This window comes from Gallinula chloropus (genome assembly GCF_964237585.1).
Source record: "Gallinula chloropus genome assembly, chromosome: 17".
Classification (NCBI taxonomy): domain Eukaryota; kingdom Metazoa; phylum Chordata; class Aves; order Gruiformes; family Rallidae; genus Gallinula; species Gallinula chloropus.
The window spans coordinates 7,434,064-7,454,292 of record NC_140102.1 but is presented as its reverse complement, the minus strand read 5'-3'; the positions used below and the strand labels follow the sequence as shown (position 1 = coordinate 7,454,292).

The following is a 20,229-nucleotide window of genomic DNA, read 5'->3' as shown; positions in this document are numbered from 1 at the left end:
CATTAGAACTATACAGTTACATGGAACCAGCCATAAAACTTTACTGATGCACAAGTCCCTGTTACTGGCAAAGGTACAGTACCAAAACTTTTTTTAATACAGCAACTAATTAATTTTTTTTTCCCCAAAATAGAAGATGCATATATTTTTCTGCCTTTTTAACCTTGAACCTATTTGGTTTTATTTTTAATCCAGCAAACTCCTTAGGGAATATGTTGGCCTTAAATTAACATATTCTATAACATTACTGATTTAAAATCCTTCTAAGGTACTTAAGATACCTAATCTCTAGCATAATATTTCCTAACAACTTGAGACCTAACTTCAGTCAGTGCAATTGAAATTGGTTTTTATTTTTTAAAGTGAGCACTGTACCTTTAACCAATTCACCTACAAGATGTACATAGGTTGTGGTACACTCAAATTTAAAAAAGAAATGAATAACTACAATACTGCATCCTCTTCACTGCCAAACACATCAGAAATTGCTACATATAGAAAAGCACCCCATCCCATACATTCTTTCGGACTGCTCAGATATAGAACTTCTACAGGACTGGAGTGTAGGTGTTTAGGCAAGAAGCATGCACAGCAGAAGGTAGCATTAAAGGCATAGGTCAGAGATAGATGCTAACCAGTAAAATCATTTTCAATTAGTGAACTGTTTCTCTAGTCTGAAAGAGTTTAGAAAAAGGTCATCCAAAATGTTCCAAAACAACTCTTCACACAATAATACACGTACAAAAAGAGGGAACTTACACAAGGAGAAAAGGCAAACATGGCCTGAAATAGCCACTTACACTACACTACTCATTTGTGAGGTTTCAGAGTTCAGTGATATTCTCAGGGCCACTCTAGCCAAGCTCTTCCTTTACTTTGCGTTAGTCTTTGTAAAGCATGTTCCACAGAATATTGTCCAAACAGAAGGAGGAAAGGTTATGATTCATTCCCAGCCATTGTCTTTTATCATGTGGGCAAGTTCAATGATAAATTTTCCTTCTTTGTATTTCTGACTGCTCTCAAAAGCGTGTTCCTGGAAAGAAAAATCAAGACACTGAATTAAGCCAGGGAAATTCCAAGTATTTTGAACATCAAACTTGCATTAGAAATGCAAACCAGGAGACAATCCAGTTAACAGCTCCTATCAGTTACACTGAAATAAGGGTGGGAGGGAGGAAAGAGAGGACTAAGAGGTTTGAGAAGGAAATGGGAGTAAACGTCTCACAAGCAGAATCAGCAGATCCACTGCACAACAGAACTTGCTTTAGAACTTTCCCCATTCTCTCACTGCTTAGGGAATTTTATCACTTTTTTAAAAATGGGAACCTTCTCAAAAATCTCTCCCCTGTATATTCATAGGGGACACATTAGGACAACTTCTTTCTCTAAGATCTGAAGCTATACTGAAGCAATGACAATCCTCCATGTGACATTCAGAATCTAACCTTTTCAAAACCTCACACTTGAGACACAGCTTCAAGCATTAGAAGTAACTGTGCAAGCACACAGATAACCTTCCAAACCACAGAATCAAGTTCATATTAGTTGTAAGCAGTGTAAACATGCTCAGTGCCGTTTACTATCATGCCTGTTTTTGCTACATGAACCTACTTTTGCAACCCAAGAAATTAAAGACCAGCTTAGATAATATCTTCCATCTGGTTTAGTGTATATGGCTGGTAATCTTGCAAAAAGATGTTAGAGTATTCAGACAGCTGTAATAGCACCTATAGCTCATGCTTGTTTTGCAGTCCAGAATCAAGTTGTTATAACATTTCAGCAGATGTAAGGAAGCAAAACAACCTTACAGTCTATAACGTGCAAAAGCACTAGAGCTAACGTGCCTAAACTGTCAGTGTAAGTGCTACCCTGTGGCCTAGTCCAATGTCTGTGCTTTAACATAGACTGATCAAAGACTGAGTATGTTGCTTACATATTTCCATCCAAGAGTGGTTTTACAGTTTTCGCAGTAGATATCTGCTACAGCATGTAAACCTGTCAGAAGAACTCTCTCCTCTGCTGGACCACAGCCCACATTTACCCTGAAGGAAAAAAAAAAAGAAATTGCTCAACATTAACTGCATGAGAGTGTTTCTTTTCTTACCTTCTCTTCTCACCTTACAAAACAGTGTAAAAAGCATCTCACAGTGAGTGCTGTAAACTTTGTTTTGTTTGTTTTTCAAGTGGCTAGTCTAACCAGCAAACTGTTGGCAGTGCCCACTTACTCCCATCAACAAAGACAGGCTATATAGTTAAACTTCTAGAGAACAGAGCTCTGAGCAGTAACTGGATACCTTTACAGTTTCAGGCTTTTCTTCAAAACCAATTTGAGACCTCTGTAATGGAAGTCCATACCAGTACATCAGCACCAACAGCTGAATTTAGAACCAACTCCAAAATAGCAGCAAGGAAAAAGCCTCATAAATATTTCTTTGCTACAGATCAGCAGACTAAGCCATGATGAACAAACAGCAATATGGAAACAAAACATCCCATTAAGTACCACATCAGGGCAGGATTCTTATGAGTAAGAGTCTATGAAAACATCAGACAAGACTAAACCAAGTTTTTTGTGTTGTACAAGAGCAAAAATTTGCCATTTTTGCTGTTGCATTAGCAGATTCTTACTACTACTATTCCACTAGAAGTCCCAAGTCACCACTGAACAACTACATATAAAAAGAATTTCAAGGATTTGCAGTGAAATCCTTTGCAGTTCCAGTTCCATTATCCTGCTCTAAAATAGACTAAGACACTTAACTGCATTTCTTTTTCCAACATGCTGCAACACAAGAAACTGCTGAAAAATAAAGACAAAAATGCAATCCTGCATGTTAGGAACTAAATATATCCATTAGCAAATTCAAGGAGCCTTACATCATCTGAAGGACGTGCCTAAAATCACAAATATTAGGCTTGATAAGATCACAGAGACCTTTTGCCTCTAGCACATTTGCAATAGTCAAGGTCATTTAAGATGTACCAAGTTTACCAGAACACCAACTGGTAAAACTATCTGACTATCACACTAGAAAATTCTTCTTTAGACCACAGCAGAGTTGTCTAAATCAAAACTTACAGTCACACAATATATTCTGACTTCTGGAAAACCTCAGAATAGCAACTCTTACGCAAGACAGTTATATACACAAAGGAATTTCACATTAATGCCCTTCCCTAAACTTTCAACTAGTAGCAGAATTACTTAAAACACAAGATAAACTAATATATGCATATGGATACTTACAAATCCGATCAGCTGCTCTTTAAAAACTATTTGCTGGGGAGTAAAATCAGTGTTTAAAAGAGGCCAGAGTGCAGCTACACTAATTCCTACTGGTTTGCACTTATGAAACATACAAAAAAAATTAAACTTTGTAGCTAATGTGCATAGCCCTAACAACATACTTACACAGAATTAAAGAGGTAGGCTCGTCCCTGGCTTCCCTGGAAGGACTGCATAAAAAAAAAAAAGATTGCACTTGTTAAAAACCACAAAAATCACCACCAAACTAAACAATACTTATAGAAGGTGTGCTAGTAAGCTTATAAACATGATATAGATTAAGTATTTCAGATTAATTAGTTTAAAAGTTTATACCAGTTCTTTATAGGAAAGCCTGGTCAGCCAAGGTTTCACCCACAATACACTGTTAGCAGTGGGTTTAAGATGTTAAATATTATTCCTCAAATTAAGATGCCTGTAATGCAAAAACACTCTGCAAGGTATTAATTCTCATTTTCCTAGACATCCTTCAAGCTAATGAAAATCTGCTTATAACTCAAAGAGAATTATTTTGGTGTCCTCTGCTCTCTCTTGCTGCACCCAAAAGATGATTGGTTTCTGTTTCATTGCATCATTTGATGTAAGGCCAGTGAAATTCTGGACATAACATGTTCATGCATAACACCAGCATACTGTATTCAGGAAATGCATCTCATCAGTTTATAAACTCAGCTTTATTTTAATGAAACAATTGTTATCACCAAATGCCTAAGCACAGCCATATGCTTTCAAATCTCTCACATTCCTTATAGGTTATGGATAAAAGATGACTGTTAATACTTTCTTGGCTGGATCTAAATTAATGTTTTAGTTCAGAGCAGTAGCAGTTTTGAAGTAAAAGTAGCACAGTTTTGAAGTAAAGCCTCTAATCAACCACACTTACTGGTGGTTGGCTTGCAGAGCAGTTTCAGTGCCTGTGAACTGCATCTTTGTTCCTTCTATACTGAACTAAACCAGCAGAGCTCTTCTACTGTGCACTCTGCAAACGCTGGTGAAGATAAAGGCCCAAACCTATGATCAGACAGCCTTGAGCTACAAACTTCCTGGCAAAACCTGTGAGCAGGCTAGATCCAGCCATAGGTAAAACATTCAAAGCCTATGTAATACACATCACTGCTTTCGTCTGTCCATTTGCTCCTTTTCTATGGATTTACTTGATAAATTTCCTATTCAAACAGGATCACACTGGAATTGAGGGGTTTTTTTTCTTCTCTTCCAGACTGAATTCTGTTTTTTTAAAAAATTCTTCAAATGTCTTAATTTCTTTTTTTGCCCAAGATTTTCCCTAACACACAAAGACAACAATTTAGCCACACTGAAGACAAAGTGCAATTCTTTTTAACAAATCCTTGCAGTTCTAGTACTGAAGATTAAAGACCAACTTTCTAAAAACCTACATTAGATCAGCATGAAGGTATTTGGAAGATCTCACCTTGAATATTTTTTAACCATTTTAGTTACATTAGGCATGGAACCATAGGCAGAAGGACCTTTCTGCAGTAGATTGTTCTGACATGTTTTTTTAGCTATATGATTAGCAGTCACTTGACACCATAGCAGATATTCTGCCAATCTAATGATTACCAACACATCAATAACTACTGTAACTTAACTACACAGAACAGTTTGCAAAAAAAGGATGCAAGAAGGTAATGTAGACAAATGAACATTTTTTGAACAACATTAACCAAATAATATGTTGCAACAAAGGCTGTTAAGAAATTCATGGCTCTGGACTACTGTAATTAGCAGTGTACTTACATACAGCCCATAGCTTGCAAAACTGCACTTTAAGATGAGAAGTTCTACTAATGGTTTATAGTGTTAATATTTCAGTAGCCATGTAAAATAATTATTAAATGGGTATTTTTATTGACAGAACAGTAATTCATCTATATCAGAGACAAAAGAGAAGGTACTGTCCACATTATACAGAACTGCAAGTCTTTCACAAGGCAAGTTGAAAAAAAAGATAAGGCTATGCAGTGAAAGCTAAAACTTGGTTGGACTGACCCTGAAAGGAAGGACTCAGTTGAGTCTGAACAGCTCTGCCACAAAGTAATCCTTAAGCCCACGTTTAAAACAAAAAATTATTCACCACTTGTTCAGTTCTCCAAAATACTCTAAAACCCATCACAAAACTGACAGAACAGTACAGAATCTAGGCTGTAGTTTCTAGAGAATAAGCAGAGCTCTAAATTGCAGCCAATGCCTCTCAACCAATAGAGAATGCTTACCACAGATGAAAACAAGTTATTTATGTATATACTCTCAAAACCAGCCCATTAAGGAATAAGTAGCCTGAGTGAAATACACATGAATTTAGACAACTGCAGTTGTGCAACCCCAAAATTTAAGAAAAAGCAAAGGTAACACTTGAAAGGTCCTACTGCTCATTAAAAAGTTAACTTGAACTAGAACTTCCATGCACCTGAAATTAAGAACTTTCAAAGCCATGATGACCATTATTTTTTGTTAAGCCACTGTAAAAATTGTTACATTAGAAAAGTTGCATTCATCCTTGCTTTAAAAACCTGTTGTGAATTATTATTTACAAATCCTTTTTCAAACTGCACCAACAAATACTCTCTCCTATTAATCATGTGCTAGTTTCTCTATTTACATGTAATTACACATGTCAATTACATACAAACTTCTTTGGTCCTACACAATCACTATTTAAGCTACTTATATGCCATACTATAAGTTCCCCAGCTTGCTGGGAAAGAAAAAGACTCTTGAACACATCAGTCAGTAGACCTTTTGAACTACTTTAGGCAATTATTTCTGCCAAGTTTATGTTTAGTCTTGACTTAATATCACCTAATAAAAGCTCTCCTTTGACCCTGCATTTCTCAAAGTTATGCAGAGAGCAGTAGAGGGATGCCAGGAATAGCAGAAAAGCAGCTCTTCCCCTCTCTTGTTTCATAAACTGAAGAATATTTCTAGCCAAATGAAATATAAACCACAGGTTGGAAAAGACTGCTTTAGTTGTTCTTTCTTCCTGTTCATTTTTAAAGATTACTTTTCTTCTACCCCTTGCTTTGTTGCCCTAACTATGCTATACTCTCTAGGGTTTTTCTCCCCCCTCAGAAATGGCCATCTTCATTACCTTCTAGTTTTTGGGATTGTTAGGGTAGGATAGAAGAAGCAACACAACCCCTTTTCCTGGGACAGTGGTTTTAGAAAGAAAATCTGTTCACAAACATCCCCCAGTGAAAAGCTCCTCCATCCCCACCTTCTCTAGCTTCCTGTTAGCAGAGTTTGGCCAATTCATCTGATACCATCTTTCTTACCCATACACATGCTTAGAAGCTAAATATATTTACATGCTATTGAACAACAACTGTTCCTTTGCCCAGCTGCAAAGAGCAAGTTCCTCCATGTTTACATCACTCAGATAACTTGATAGCAACTTGTGGCAACTTGTGCTACTGTGTTGTGGCTTACAGAACTTGGGTGTAGGCAACTCACCTTCCTTTGAAATCAGCATACAACCACAACATCAGTGTGTCATTGAGCATTTCATGGTCTGCAACCCACCCCTGTGAAGCTCAAACACTGACTGCAGTAAAAGCACTGTAAAGATACCCATTTTTCAGTTCCTGTGTCTTACTTTTTTTTATAAATTCTTGTCACAGCTTGGCAGTCAGTCTCTTAGTCATGTGAATAGCTGGGGAGGTTTTTTCTTCCCCAAAATCCTGTTTTCAAACACTACAAAAAAAGCACACATCTGTCACACATGCATTCTTTTAACCACAGAATATTGATTACATATAAGGAAGATTTTTATCAAGAGATCTGCTTCTTGATGTGCCCTATTGCTAGAAATGAAAAGATGACAACTCATTTGGCACTTGAACTGCTTGCTAAGCTTGTAACTTGACTATAAACAAAAGTATTTTGCATAACCAGCAAAAAAATTGAACACTGAACATTTGTTTTTACCAGCACTAAGTTTCTCACACTCAGCACTGTGAGACTGATAGGAATTTTAAGAGACTGACAGGTTAAACACCTTGTGTGTCAAGTCCTCAAAGGAAATGAAAAGGAGTATTTTAAATGGCAGTGTCAAGGCCTAACAGGCCTAACTGTTCAAACCAGTCCCCAAACTACTCTTCTACAGAACAAACACCATCTAGGCAGATGCATGCTTTTTCCTTTGCAGGATTTGTTCATGACTTCCAAGATTGCTAGCACTATGCTTAAATCATGCCTAAACCAGAACATTCTATTAAAGCTGTCATAATTCTGAGTTGGAAATGTGTCTTACCCAGTAGAAATTGGAAGACAGCAGTAAGTGTGACCAACTGTCATCAATAATGACTCACATCAACCAGGATTTTTACTCAGAAGCTGGGCAATTTATCAGTTCAACTAATATTCACAGTTAAAACTAGTTTGCTTGAAGTCTGCTTTTTCACAGTTGTCAATAATTTTGCACTGATTTATGGGTCAACTTTGTCCCTAGAAAATCCGCATCTTTGACTAGCCATTTATTCCTATGGGAAGATCTACAAGATTCACAAGTGTTTCTTGTTCCAACACAGTTGAAAGTATCTGGAAAATCTAATAGTATAAGCAAAATTGTTTAACTATGCTTAGGAACTATACTGAGGTCATCTACAACAACAGTTTGGTATTATAAGCCTTTCAAATTATCTGACAGACCTATGTCATCAATACATTTGGTAGTAAAGGAACTTTATATTTCACTAACTCTAGTACATACCTGCAGAATTAGATATGATCTATGTCTCTAAATTAAACCCATTATTATCTCTAATGCCAGGATTAGCTGTTCTACCCAGAAGAAAAGGAAGTATCAGTTAAGCAGAACATGTATTTACTGCCCCAAGGCCTACCTATAAGGGCATGGACAGGGGAAGGGAAGCTACTAAAAAGCTTATGTAATTAATTATTCCCCACAGACAGGATTAGATTGATTGGCTAGAGTTCATGCTTCACAGAAAAAACCCAGAGAAACTGCCATCTTAGTATGAATTAAGGGTATGGCAGGCCTTGTTATAAGCGAGCCAGGATGGCATTAACAGCACGTTCCCTAAGCACAGCTTGCAAGCTACTCATAACACAGAAAAGGGATTTTAAAGAAAGGTGGTTTTGGTTTCATTTTCTTGAGTTCCCTTTCATTTGCTAGAGATCACTTTACAAAGCTAAGATAGATCAACCTGAAAAACAAAGATTCAATTCAAAGAAATATTACTGATCAGTTCAGAAGACAATATTCTTAGTTGCAGTATTCTTAAAGTAAAACAGAAATAGGTTTGAGATCTCTGATGTCTGGAATTATGTTCTCAGTAAGACGCATCAGAGGCTGTAAGGATATCCTGCCACTTCAAGATTTGCAAAATAAGCTCACAAAATTTAATTCAACATAAGCTACATTAAAAAAAAAATCAGGGGGAAAAAAAAGGTTCCATTTGATATTTCTCTCAGATCCAACTCCTTAGCACTGCAGACAGCTATAGAGATAACGCTGCTCGGCTGCTTACTAGGCAAGATCTAGATGATTACATGGTAAATATTAAAACTTCCTAAAGTACCTTTTTATTCAGTTACTGACTAATTTCAATAAAACAAGTTATAAAGTTCAATATGTCAAGAATAACCTTAAAAATTCTACTCCAAGAACTGCATGCCTACAGATTTGGCAAATGGTATTTCCAGAGTGAAGACTTTGTCAGGCAGGACAAGTTAACTTATGTTATGTAGCATCCTGAATGTATTTCAGAAGTAATTATGTCAAAACCCCAAACACTTCCCTTCCACACTCTCCAGCTCCTTTAAGCCTTCAAATCTACTACCAGGTATTTTCCAGAAATCACTTCTCTTCAAAAACTAGATTCTTCCCCCAACAGAAGAAGAAAAGCCAAAACCAAAAACCAAACTAGAACCCCCCAAAATAGAAACATATTTGAGAGAAAAATTATCACCAGAATATTTATGAAGTTAGACCCATTCTCAACTTTTTCAGCAGGGGAAAAAAAATGGCCTTCAAGCATACAAGGCCAACTACCTTTTCAAGTACTACTACCATGAGCAAAGAGGGATCACCAAATTGAATCAAGCTAAGAACAGCACGTTTACTTACAGACAAGTAAGCCTTAAAAATTTTTTTCTTGAACTCACCAGTTAAACAGAGGACAAAACCACAGATTGCTAAGCAAGGCTAAAAATACTTTGGCATCTATTTAAGCTGAAGACTTTTCCTTCTCATCAATAATATAACAGCAGACATACTGAATGCCTTGGAGAGCTAAATATAACCAAGATTGTTCTTTTGCCCATAAGGTGCAAGGATTTCCCAGTGAAGTCAATGACAGTTACATATCACAGAATCGTAGGGGTTGGAAGGGACCTCCAGAGATCATTGCATCCAATCCCCCTGCCAAAGCAGGTTCCCTAGGATATATTGCACAGATAGGCAATATAGTGTCTTGAATATCTCCAGAGAAGAAGACTGCACACCCCCCTGGGCAGCCTGTCCCAGTGCTCTGGTACCCTCACTGTGTAAAGAGTTCTTCCCATATTGGTGCAGAACTTCCTGTGTGTACATATATACCTTTATGCAGAACTTGTTCACGAAAATATCAACACAACCTAGCCTTGTCTGTAACTTCATATGACTTTTCCACCTCTGGTCAGATATGCTTTGCAATGAACAAGACAGACGAAAGTGACAGGATTTATACAGGTAGCTAGAAGAAATAATCCAGATTTTCTTCTATGACCAGCATTAAGGCACATTTTTAGATGGTTCAGCAGTCCTTCAAGCAGGTCAAAACTGAGTAATGAAGCATTATCCCTTGCAATACATCTACTAGGTTCTAAGATTGCTATTTGGTATTTATATTTTGTTGTTATTTGTTAGACCTTGCCTAAATTTCAAAACAATTACTGGAACTTCATGGGTACAAGCCATTCTCAAGTGCTTTGGAACGTACGCGCTTCAAGCAACATTTGCCTCCCATAAAAACTGCTAGTAATCACTGCACATCCTCTACTGTTTACAACCAAACCAGAAGAAGAATCTTTCAGTTAAGCCCTTCACAGCACTTATTTTAGAATCACCTTAGGAACAGCATACATATAAGATTCTGTACAGGCCACCCAAGTGGCAGCTTCCCCCAGACCTCTATGAGTCCTGTAGAAGCATTCCCTTAACTGATGTCGATTTTTTAAATTGTTGAGATTTTTTAAAAAATAGTATTAGTATATGCTGTTTGGTCACTACTTCTGTGCTATTTGAACATTTTAAATCCAACAAGTGCCTCCATGGCATCAGTTTTTTACCACAGCAGCATGCGGTCACTTGCTGATAGAGGTTACTACTACTATACCTGTAGTCATAGCAGGATGTGATTCTAGAAGTATTTGTTTACTTCTTTGAAGAAACAGAGGTATAGGTTCTGCTCTGTCCTCTGAGTGCAGCCAATGCAGTTAAAGACTGGCATATTGATTCTAATAGCATTTTAAAAACAAGAAACAGAAGAACCCAACATTTAACATTCAACTCTTTACCAAAGAAACAGAAAATCCAATGTGTCAGCTATGTCTGAGAGTTAAGAGGTACATAACACCGCTTCAGAATTCCACTTATTTCACTTAAGTCACCTACAGTTCATTAGTTCTATCATACATCCCTCAGACTGTTTTCCCAGAGATGATCAGGGCTATAAATTATTACAGCAACTGTATCTGCATGTGTTCAGCTGTACAGACTAGTGCTCACCAACACCTCTACTGCTGATAACCACCTAGTTTGGGACTCCTATTGCCAGCCAGCCTTAATCCCATTCCCCCACTTCCCTCAAGTTCCTCCCCACACCCAGAAAATACAAATGTAGAGTGAAAATACCTAGAAATTTATGCTCTAACAGCTAACATCCAAGTGGATTTCAACATGAGGCAACATGTTGAGCCCTTTCATAGTGGCACAGAAAACTAACACTACAGAAAACAATAAATTCACTTGTGCAGGTAGCACATTTTTATACTTATTAGTCTACATTCTTATTTCTAAGCCATCACCAAGACTCTTGGTTGCCATTTTATCATCATTAAGGGCACAAGAAGAAAGAGAGCTTGATTATTAATTCTAAGCAAGGAAAGAGATCCTGCTGCTCAAGCAGAACAGAAATAAAATGAAAAGGTGACTCGTGTACACTGCCATTCTTGGCAGACAATTGGCATCAGCAGCTCTCAAATGTAGACCTGCATATCTGTATTGAAGTCCAGTGTTCTGCAGACCAGAATCAAAGGTATGATTGACAGAAGAATGTAGCACACACTGCTTTGCTGTGACAGACCAACATTTAAGACACAGCCCTCTTCATAGCATAGCTTATCTTTTCATCTTTAAGTTGGAAACTTTGCAGCATCAGGTCTAACAAATGCTGAAAGCACATTAAAGCAGCTACAACTAGCTTTATAAAGTAAGCACACATGTATTTTAGGTCCTTCCCTGACTACACAGGAAAAAAAAAAAAGTAGAATCCCCATGCATCCAGGATACACAGAGCAGTGGGTCACCTGAATAAAGCAGTTGTAGCTAGGTACCAAATACTGTTTGCCTGTATCTGCTGAGAAGTATTTGTGGCACTAGGGTTCTGAACTGATACTGTATTGTAAAGGCATTTGAAAGAGAGCAAGACCAAAAATTGTATTTAGTGTTACCCAGAGCTTATTTTTAACTAGGCCCTCAAAAGTAAGGGCAGTAGGTAATCAGGTTGAGCAGTCCAATTCTCTGCTCCATCAAATCCAAACCAGCACAGAAACACTGTTGTTAATTACCTTTAGATTCTATAGAATTAACTTGTTACACTTCAGATTACTTTAGTAGTTACAGTAACTAGGATTCCAGATATTGCTCAGTTATTTTTTATTTATGCTAAGTTCCCTGCACATAACACATTAATGAAAGCACTTTTGAGGACTGAAGGGATTCATATAAAAGACTGTTTAAGATACACTCATCTGTTAGCCCTTTTACAGATCCAAGTTATGGCTATACATGTTGTCTAGGATATTTCTTCAGTTTTTATTTTTATCTGTGTTTTAATTTGAAATAAGTCAAATCTTACTTCCTCCCACCACTCCCCCTACCACCCCCTCAGGACACTATTTATTTTTAATGATCCAAGTGTATCAAACTATTGCCTTCCAGTTGTCCCCACCAGAAGAGTTTCTCCAGTGTTGGAATATATGCAAATTAAGCTTAAAGAAGGGTGGGATTTTTAAAGTTATGTTCAAATACAAGTACAATAGATGAGAAATGTTTTTATTTTACAAGCATACAGTGTTCCTCACATTTAAAAGCATTGCTCATTATGACAGATTTAAACAATAAAATATGGTCAAGAAACCTTAGAACTGACAGATTATGGCTCAGCTGTCAAATAATGATACAGTCAACCTGCAAGTACAGAAGTTTTTCTAAGATGTCCTCACTGAAAATTATAGAAGCCAGAAATAAAGCAGAAACCATATCTAACACCATTAGAAACAGTATTTTTATTTACTAGATAAGTAATTTTAAAAAGAGCTCTCCATGTTCTCTGAACTGATTTTTTTAATGTTCGCAATAATTTATGAACCTGTAATAGAACATCATTTGCTTAGGAATATATGAATAGTCTGCTAAACTCCCAAGACCTTGCAGAACAACTGGTTTGAGTGGTAACTCTGGCAAGTTTAGTCAACATGCAAAAATAAGCCTACTAAAAGAAAAGCTTCCTTGAAAGTATGTGTGCTTGGATTGCATTTTCATATAATTTATACATCTCAGGAGACACAGCTTCATTCTTCCTGTAGGCACCTACAACCTGAAGTTTTTGGCCCAGGACATATGGTGAATAACAAAGCTATTATTGCTTGTAATTTAGAATCCAGTATGCCCAAGGAGACCCCTTATACTCAAATTTTGAAATCAACATGAAAATAGCATTCGAGTTAATTCACATGACTGAGTATTTTTTTCTGACCTTAAAAAAGTAATATAAGAATTTTCCAGGTTAACAGAAGCCCTCTCAATTTCTCTACATCATTTTATGTATGTCACTAGCTCACTGTTTCATATTTTATGTGTTTTGCAGTTGCATGCCTCAATACACATACCAAGTTTAGGGAAGGGATAGCTTTGGGGCAGAGACTAAAAGGCAGAGCAGAATCAAGTAAGCAGTAAGGACACTGCCAAGAGCTCTCACCAATTATATTTGAATTTAAAAAGTTGTCTTGGTCTAAACAAAGATCAAAAAGTTTAGTAACACAAGAAAAATTGTATGAGGAAACCCCATTATTTCCTCAAAAGCCTCTGAGAAAGGCAAGCAGGTATACTTTCTCATCACCTAAATGAAAACATCAATTCAGAAGTAGCAGCATTCTCATGGCCCCAACTCTTCAGCACTCAGTGCTGCTGAACACAAAAAAGGCAGGAGCAGAGTTAGTTCCAAAGGGTTTGCCACTAAAAATTTTATTTGACAATGGTTATAGAGAAAGCAATTTGTATTAAGAGGTTTGAAAAGCAACCTAAGTGCTTTCTCCACTATGCCATTAAGAGAATGAACCAGTCTGTCAATATTTAACCCAAATTTCAAAGCCTTCCCTGCTTACTTCATATATCCCAAGTCTTGGTTTCTTGCAGCAACAGGTAGGAAGGACAGGCCTAGCCTGTTTCAAGGATCCACACATCCTCCAAACTTAGACAGTCCAACTGTTTCAAACATATCTGGCTAATTATATTCCTTAGGAATTGGTACAGAGCAGAAGTAGATGTGTTTATAGTTTCTAACAGTGGAACATTCTGAAAACAGTCAAGTTGGTGACCTTCAGTCAAATAGAGTTTAAAAAAAAGAGTCTTTATCTGAAATAACCTTGCCCAGAATCACTTCCCTACCCAGAGATCCATATTTTCTTTTGACATTTTTCCTTAGCAGACTTCTCAGATACAGCAGCTCACAACTAGTACCTACCTGGCAGCAGACAGAGGTTGTTAATACAGGGAATATATTAGAACAGCTTTTATGTCACATTCAAAAGTTTCCAGAATATATCCAGTCCTCAGTATACAACATGTATGACCCAAGAGTGAACCCAGGAAGATACTCTGAAGTATGCATCAATTTGCATCCCTTATCTACTGGGAGCAGCGAGACAGTGGTAACCATTTGGTTAAGAAATAATTCATGAGGTCTCTAAAACCACTTGCCTTGGAGATCAATTCATCATGATTGGCTAGATGGGCTCTGCAGTGGATACAGCTGTAGGTTCGATGACAGTTTGGCAGGTAAGCCTGGAACGTTTTTGATTTTGTCATTTTTACCATCTCTGCTGGTGGCTCCTCACTCAGCTCAGGGCTGGCACTTGAAGAATTACAACTTTGCTGAACTCGCTGGCAAAAGAAACACTGGAATATGCAAGCAAAAGCCGTTGTTGTTCTGGAGTGTGTGTGGCACTTTCCACACAAATGACAGAAGAGAAACAGTCACAACCTGCAGGTGAAAAGAGCAGAACAATTAGCAGTTTACAACAAGGCCAGAATAAGCTTATTATTCAACACTTTAGAGACAAAGCAAAGTCTTATTTAAAGCAAATGCCTGGCTGCACTACAGACCCCTTTCTTCCATAAAGCTGCTCAGTTCAAGTTCCATTCAACACAGCAACAAGCAGTTCTGTCCCACTAGTGGCATCTACTCCACCATACTTCTAATGAAGGAGATTCAAACAGTTCTCCATGAAACACTTGCTATGTCCAACAATAAACATTTGCACTTGCTGCTTGGCACCTGGCTTTAACTCAAATACCAAGTAACATGTTGCCACCCTATTCGGGGATCCACATCTCTTTTGAGCTCAGCAGAATTATGCCTTTGGCAAAGACCTTTTGACTAGTGCCCTGATCAAAGCTAATTAGATACTTCCTCACTGTACCAGAATAGCTTTAATAGATGCTACCAAAATCACAATCAGATAATAAACCCTAAATTTTACACAGCAAATAAATACCCAATTGCATTGTTAATCCTCAGAGTGCTTTTAGGAGACATTATATGCATAAACAAAGAAGAACAGCCCTTCCTGCTATGCTGGAAAAAGCAAGCCTTTCTCTAGGGTTTGCCTGAGAAATTACAAGTTCTGAATATTCATAACATCTACTGATCTGTCAGAGGCCTTCAGTTGCCACACTATGCACGCCAAGCTAATGAGCAATCCAAACACGAACACTGCACAGTCACTTATGTCATCAGCTATCAGGTGACTGAGAGTAGGTCAATAGCACAAGCATAGAAGTGAGAGCCAATATAAAGAATTTACAGTATCTTGATCCAGCTATTAAAACGAGAATGCAAAACACTTATCACAGTTGTAAACTCTGTGGACAGCAGTTAACCACTCTTCTACAAGTAATAAAACAAAGCAGATAATTAAAGTCACATAAATTTAAGATTATTTATAGGAAGCAGACACTGTGCTTCAAAAGAAGCTTTGAGAAACTAATCTGTACAGCAAGCTGAGCACAAGAGACCACTACAGCAAGATCTAAAGGGGTTTTGCTTGATTCTTTTTGTTTGGTGGGGCTTTTTTTAGTCTTAAGCTTATGACAGCAGTAGGAGAAGAGACTCAAGAACTACTGAAGGAATTGTGAGAAGAAAATTTCTTAGAGAACCGCAAAGGCAGAGACAAGCCACAAATGAGACATGCAGCTGAATATATGCAATCTAAGAAATAAAGCAACAATGGGAACAAGTTGCCAAATGAACTATATAAGAATTACTCAACTTTTGTTAGTCAGTGAAAAAGACTTGATAAGCGACACATTAATATGTTTGAAATATTAACCGGTTAGCATGAAGAGCAGAATTCAATTATGACAGTCGTTTAAACATACATTATATGCTTATTGTCCCATGATAATTTAATTATAGCTTCAAGAGGAAGAATGATTACAGTGTTTGGAGAAAACAGCTTGCTTTATAAAACAGCTAGATATTAAGCCACACTTATTAGTGGTAATAGATTATAGGAGAAAGACAATAAACCACAAACCTAGAAGTTAAATGAGATACCCTTTAAATTCCCTGCTTGAACTCTTAATCTGAGGAAGACATATCTGTTTAGGTTGATAGAAATGGGGGTAAAAAAACAACCCAGAGTTTCACAACGAAAGACACCACGAGCAAAAATGTTTTGACTTTGGATTAGACCCTTTAGATCAGTAATTGAAACACAAGTTCAATGTTTGCACAAGCGCAGCAAGTTGAAAATTAAGAGGAAACTGTTTTCCTTCAAGGCATCTCTACAAGCTCTTTTAACTCACAATTCTCAAGGCAATCCGGACTCTTTCAGACTCAATGCACCCAGCCCTTCAACTACAAAAAATGAAGAATTCCAAAGCTCTTTTGACAAAGCTGCACTTGATACAGCTGTCTTCAAAAAGAAGCTATCCCGAGCGCTTGATACACGCTGTAGGAACCACAGAATTTGTTGCTTTGTGATGTTAAAGACAAGATTCAAAGTACCAGCCGTTTCTTAGCCTGACAGTTACAAGCAGTAACAGGTCTGACTGCCGCTGTTCGCTACTTTGTGGAAAGCGGTGTAACACCGCGAGGCCAGTACTCCTTTCTCAGACAAGAGCACGGTCGTGCTTCGGTCGCACACACGACAGCTGAAGGTCCCCGAAGACCTGAACTGCAAAATCAAGTGCGAAAGCAAGCACACAGGTTGCATCCCTTTCTACACCGCTGCCCGGGGCCTGTCTCTCCTGTGGCTTGTATCAGTACCTACCAGCCTAGAACCGGCAGGAGCCTCCGGCGGCACTGCCTACCCGCCAGCCCCGAGCAGCCGGTGGGAGCCTCCCCGCAAGGGCGGCAGCACCGCGCTGTGCGCCCCGCACGGGGCAGAGGGGGACCTGTCCCCGCTATCACGCAGCGGCCCCGAGGAGGAGGCGCGACCCGAGGGCCGCCCCGGCACCCAGAGGCTGGTGTAAGGGAGGCGAAGGATTGCTCCCCGCACCGTCCCGCACCGCCACCCCGGGCCGCGAGCCCAGCCTTGTGATGTCACCGGGGAGGGGCGCCGGGTGGCCAATGGGTGGGGGGAGGCCCCGCCCCGCTCAGCACCCGGATGTGTAAACAAACACCCCGATAAGCGTGGCGGGGGGGCCGGGACGGCCCCGCAACACCCCGCGCCCCATGGCCCTGCTCGGGGTCCGCTCCGCTGATCGAGCTGCCGGGCGAGCTACTAAGGGGAGCGAAAAGAAACGGGTTCCTTGGCTGCGTGGGGCTTCTCACACCGCTGCCGGGAGCCTCACGCACGCGTACAGAGAAATAAAACGGGTACGAAATTGGCCTCCCCGTCATCCCTTCTGCGCTCAAATAAAAAGAGTGACAAGCTGAAGCCTCGCTACCTAGCCCCACAAAGCCTGTGCTCGGACTCCTAGTAAGCTGCGACGTGAACGTTCCAGTAGGAATAAACCTCGCGAAGTTAAAGACTCAGATAACAGGACCCTCGTTTGCACTTCGGATCCCGAGAAATAAGGAAGAGAAACGCGAGGAGAAAGTTACCGGCAGAGACAGAGCTGTTTCCCTGCCGGGAGGGAGCAGCTGCTCCGTGCCCGTTAAGCCTTTTCCTCTCTCACGCCGGAGCACAAAGCCGCCGCGGCTGGTGACGCCGTTGCTTTTTCTCTCCCGCTCGCAGCGATCCCCCAGATCGCCGGCACGCTGCCGGGGTACAGCCGCGCGCGGCCACCCAAACAATGCACCAGCTCTCTTTCAGCACGCCGGCTCCGTCCCCGGCGGACCCCGGGCAGGGACCCGCCGCACCGCTCCTGTCCTTCGCGGGGCAGGAGAGCTAAGCAAGGGGCTCATCGCCCCCTCCGGCTCGCCGAGCTCAGCCTCGGCCCCCCCCCCATACCCAATTATGTAAACCATCACCACCCGCCCTGTAGAGAGGAGGCTATAGGCAGGCAGCGCTGCCGTCATTTCCAGGCGCTATAAATAGCGCCCGAGCCCTCCTCCCGCCAGTAAAGTTGCCTCGGCGCCCCCCCGCCCCGCACACACAGGAAACCGCAGCCCCCGCGGCCGGGGGTGTAACGCAGAGCTCCTTTCGCAGCCGCCTCCCCGTCGCCGTCGTTGTTGTTGTTCTTGCTGGGTACCCCGCTCCCCCCCCCCCCCCCCCCCAAAAAAAGAAACACCCCAACAAAAGGGAGAGGGTCCGGCTCCTCGCACGCTACGGTACTCACCGCCGCGCCGTGCCGGCTCCGCTCCCCAGCCCGGACTCCGAGCGGCAGCGCGCCCCCGGGCCCCTCTCCCGCAGGGGGCAAGGGCAGGAGGGGAGGCGGGACGCCCGGTCCTCACGCAGCGGCCAGCGCGGGCTCAGTGCCGGGCCCTCATCGAAAAACAAAGAGGGGGCTGTGGCAGAGCGCGGAGGGGGGCGGCAGCTTCCTTCGCCTCCAAGGTACCTTCTCGGCGGTGGCTCAGGGGTCATAGGCGGGGGCCGGGCGCGCGTGCGGTGCCCTGAGGGCCGCGGGGCGGCCGAGGCATCCCGCCGCCGCGCTACGCTCCCGCCCGCCGCCGCCTTTGTTTTGCTTTCCCCCGGCCCGGGGGCGCTGCGGCCGTTAAACCCGCTCCCACCGCCGCCGGCAGCCAATCACCGCGCGCGCGCGCGCGCCCTCGCGCCCGCCCCGCCCCCTGGGGGCGGGAGAAGGAGCGGCGGCGAACGCTGCGGGGGGTGCGCGCGCGAGCTAGGGACGCGCAGCGCTCCGCCCTCCGCCCCGCCCCGGCTTTTGCGGAGGGAGGGTGCTCGGGGGGCGGGGCGAGCGCCTCGTCCTGGCTCCGCCCCCTTTCGTCCGCCTTCGGGCGCGCGGCACTGTGAGGCGGGAAGCAGCGCTGGCGCGCGCTCGGGGGCTGTCGCCCGCCCGGTCCCCGCTGAGGTACGGCGGCGTCCGCCTCACGGAGTGGCTGGGTTTTAAAAGACCTTTAAGATCATCGAGTCCAACCGTTCCTGTCCTATCCTAAACCATATCTCTAAGTACCTCATCTACCCGTCTTTTAAATACATCCACGGACGGTGACTCAACCCCCTCCCTAGGCAGCCTGTTCCAGGCCCTGACAACTCTTTCAGTGAAGAACTTTTTCCTAACATCTGATCTGACCCTGCCCTGGCACAGCTTGAGGCCATTTCTCCTTGTCCTGTCTCCTGTCACCTGGCTGAAGAGACTATCACCCACCTCTCTACACCCTCCTTTCATATAATTGTAGGCAGCGATAAGGTCTCCCCTCAGCCTCCTCAAGAATGAACATCCTCAGCTGCCTCAGCTGGTCCTCACAAGATTTGCCTTCCAGCCCCTTCCCCAGCCTGGTTGCTTTTCACTGGACACGCTCCAGAAGCTCAATGTCCTTGTAGCGAGGGGCCCTCGTGGTAGATGAGGTACTTAGAGATATGGTTTCACATGGGACAAGAATGGCTGGACTCGATGATCTTAAAGGTCTTTTCCAACCTTGTGATTCTGTGATTCTATGGTGGTGAGGAGCTCAGGCGAGAGCCGATGAGAAAAGCCGCGCCGGTGAGTGAAATAGGCATGAGGTAAATGCGTAGCTGTAGCATCTGGCTCACTTGTGGTTTCATCCCGGAATGTTTTAGAGGGTTTTTTGTGCAAAGACACTGTAATAAGCAACATAGGGTTGCTCAGACTTTCCCCACACATACACCAGAATGTGTGTGTCTTCCACATTTCTGCTGAAAGTAGGTAAAACCCTGGAAGATGGCACAGGGCTGTTAAGAGTTCAGCACTGCAGGAAAAAAACATGAAGAAAACCCCCGTTTGGATATTGGAAGTTAAGTAGGGTAGGTCAGAGCACTTGTTTCTGGAAAGGGAGTTTGGGGAATTGCTCATTGCTTATCAAGAAACAAACACACAAGTTTCAAGG

At 41.6% G+C, this 20,229-nt stretch overlaps 1 protein-coding gene across 1 annotated transcript; it reads right to left on the bottom strand.

Moving 5' to 3' along the window:
- Positions 1-819: 819 nt before the first annotated feature.
- YPEL1 (yippee like 1) lies at positions 820-18,756 on the bottom strand. Its single transcript, XM_084271983.1, has 5 exons — positions 18,543-18,756; positions 14,514-14,796; positions 3,413-3,456; positions 1,934-2,042; positions 820-1,033 (listed from the first exon to the last, which is right to left on the bottom strand). The coding sequence occupies exons 2-5, from the start codon at positions 14,628-14,630 to the stop codon at positions 944-946; spliced, it is 360 nt and encodes a 119-aa protein (XP_084128109.1). The 5' UTR covers positions 14,631-14,796; positions 18,543-18,756; the 3' UTR covers positions 820-943.
- Positions 18,757-20,229: the final 1,473 nt, after the last annotated feature.

Bases quoted from the DNA above. Each gene is read 5' to 3' on its own strand.
- YPEL1 (XM_084271983.1), bottom strand. From the start codon at position 14,630: ATGGTAAAAATGACAAAATCAAAAACGTTCCAGGCTTACCTGCCAAAC. The intron at 3,457-14,513 runs GCAAGTGGTTTT...TTTTTTATGCAG, and splicing joins ATGATGAATTGATCTCCAAG to TCCTTCCAGGGAAGCCAGGG. The intron at 1,034-1,933 runs GTAAGCAACATA...TTTTCTTTCCAG, and splicing joins CCACTCTTGGATGGAAATAT to GAACACGCTTTTGAGAGCAG.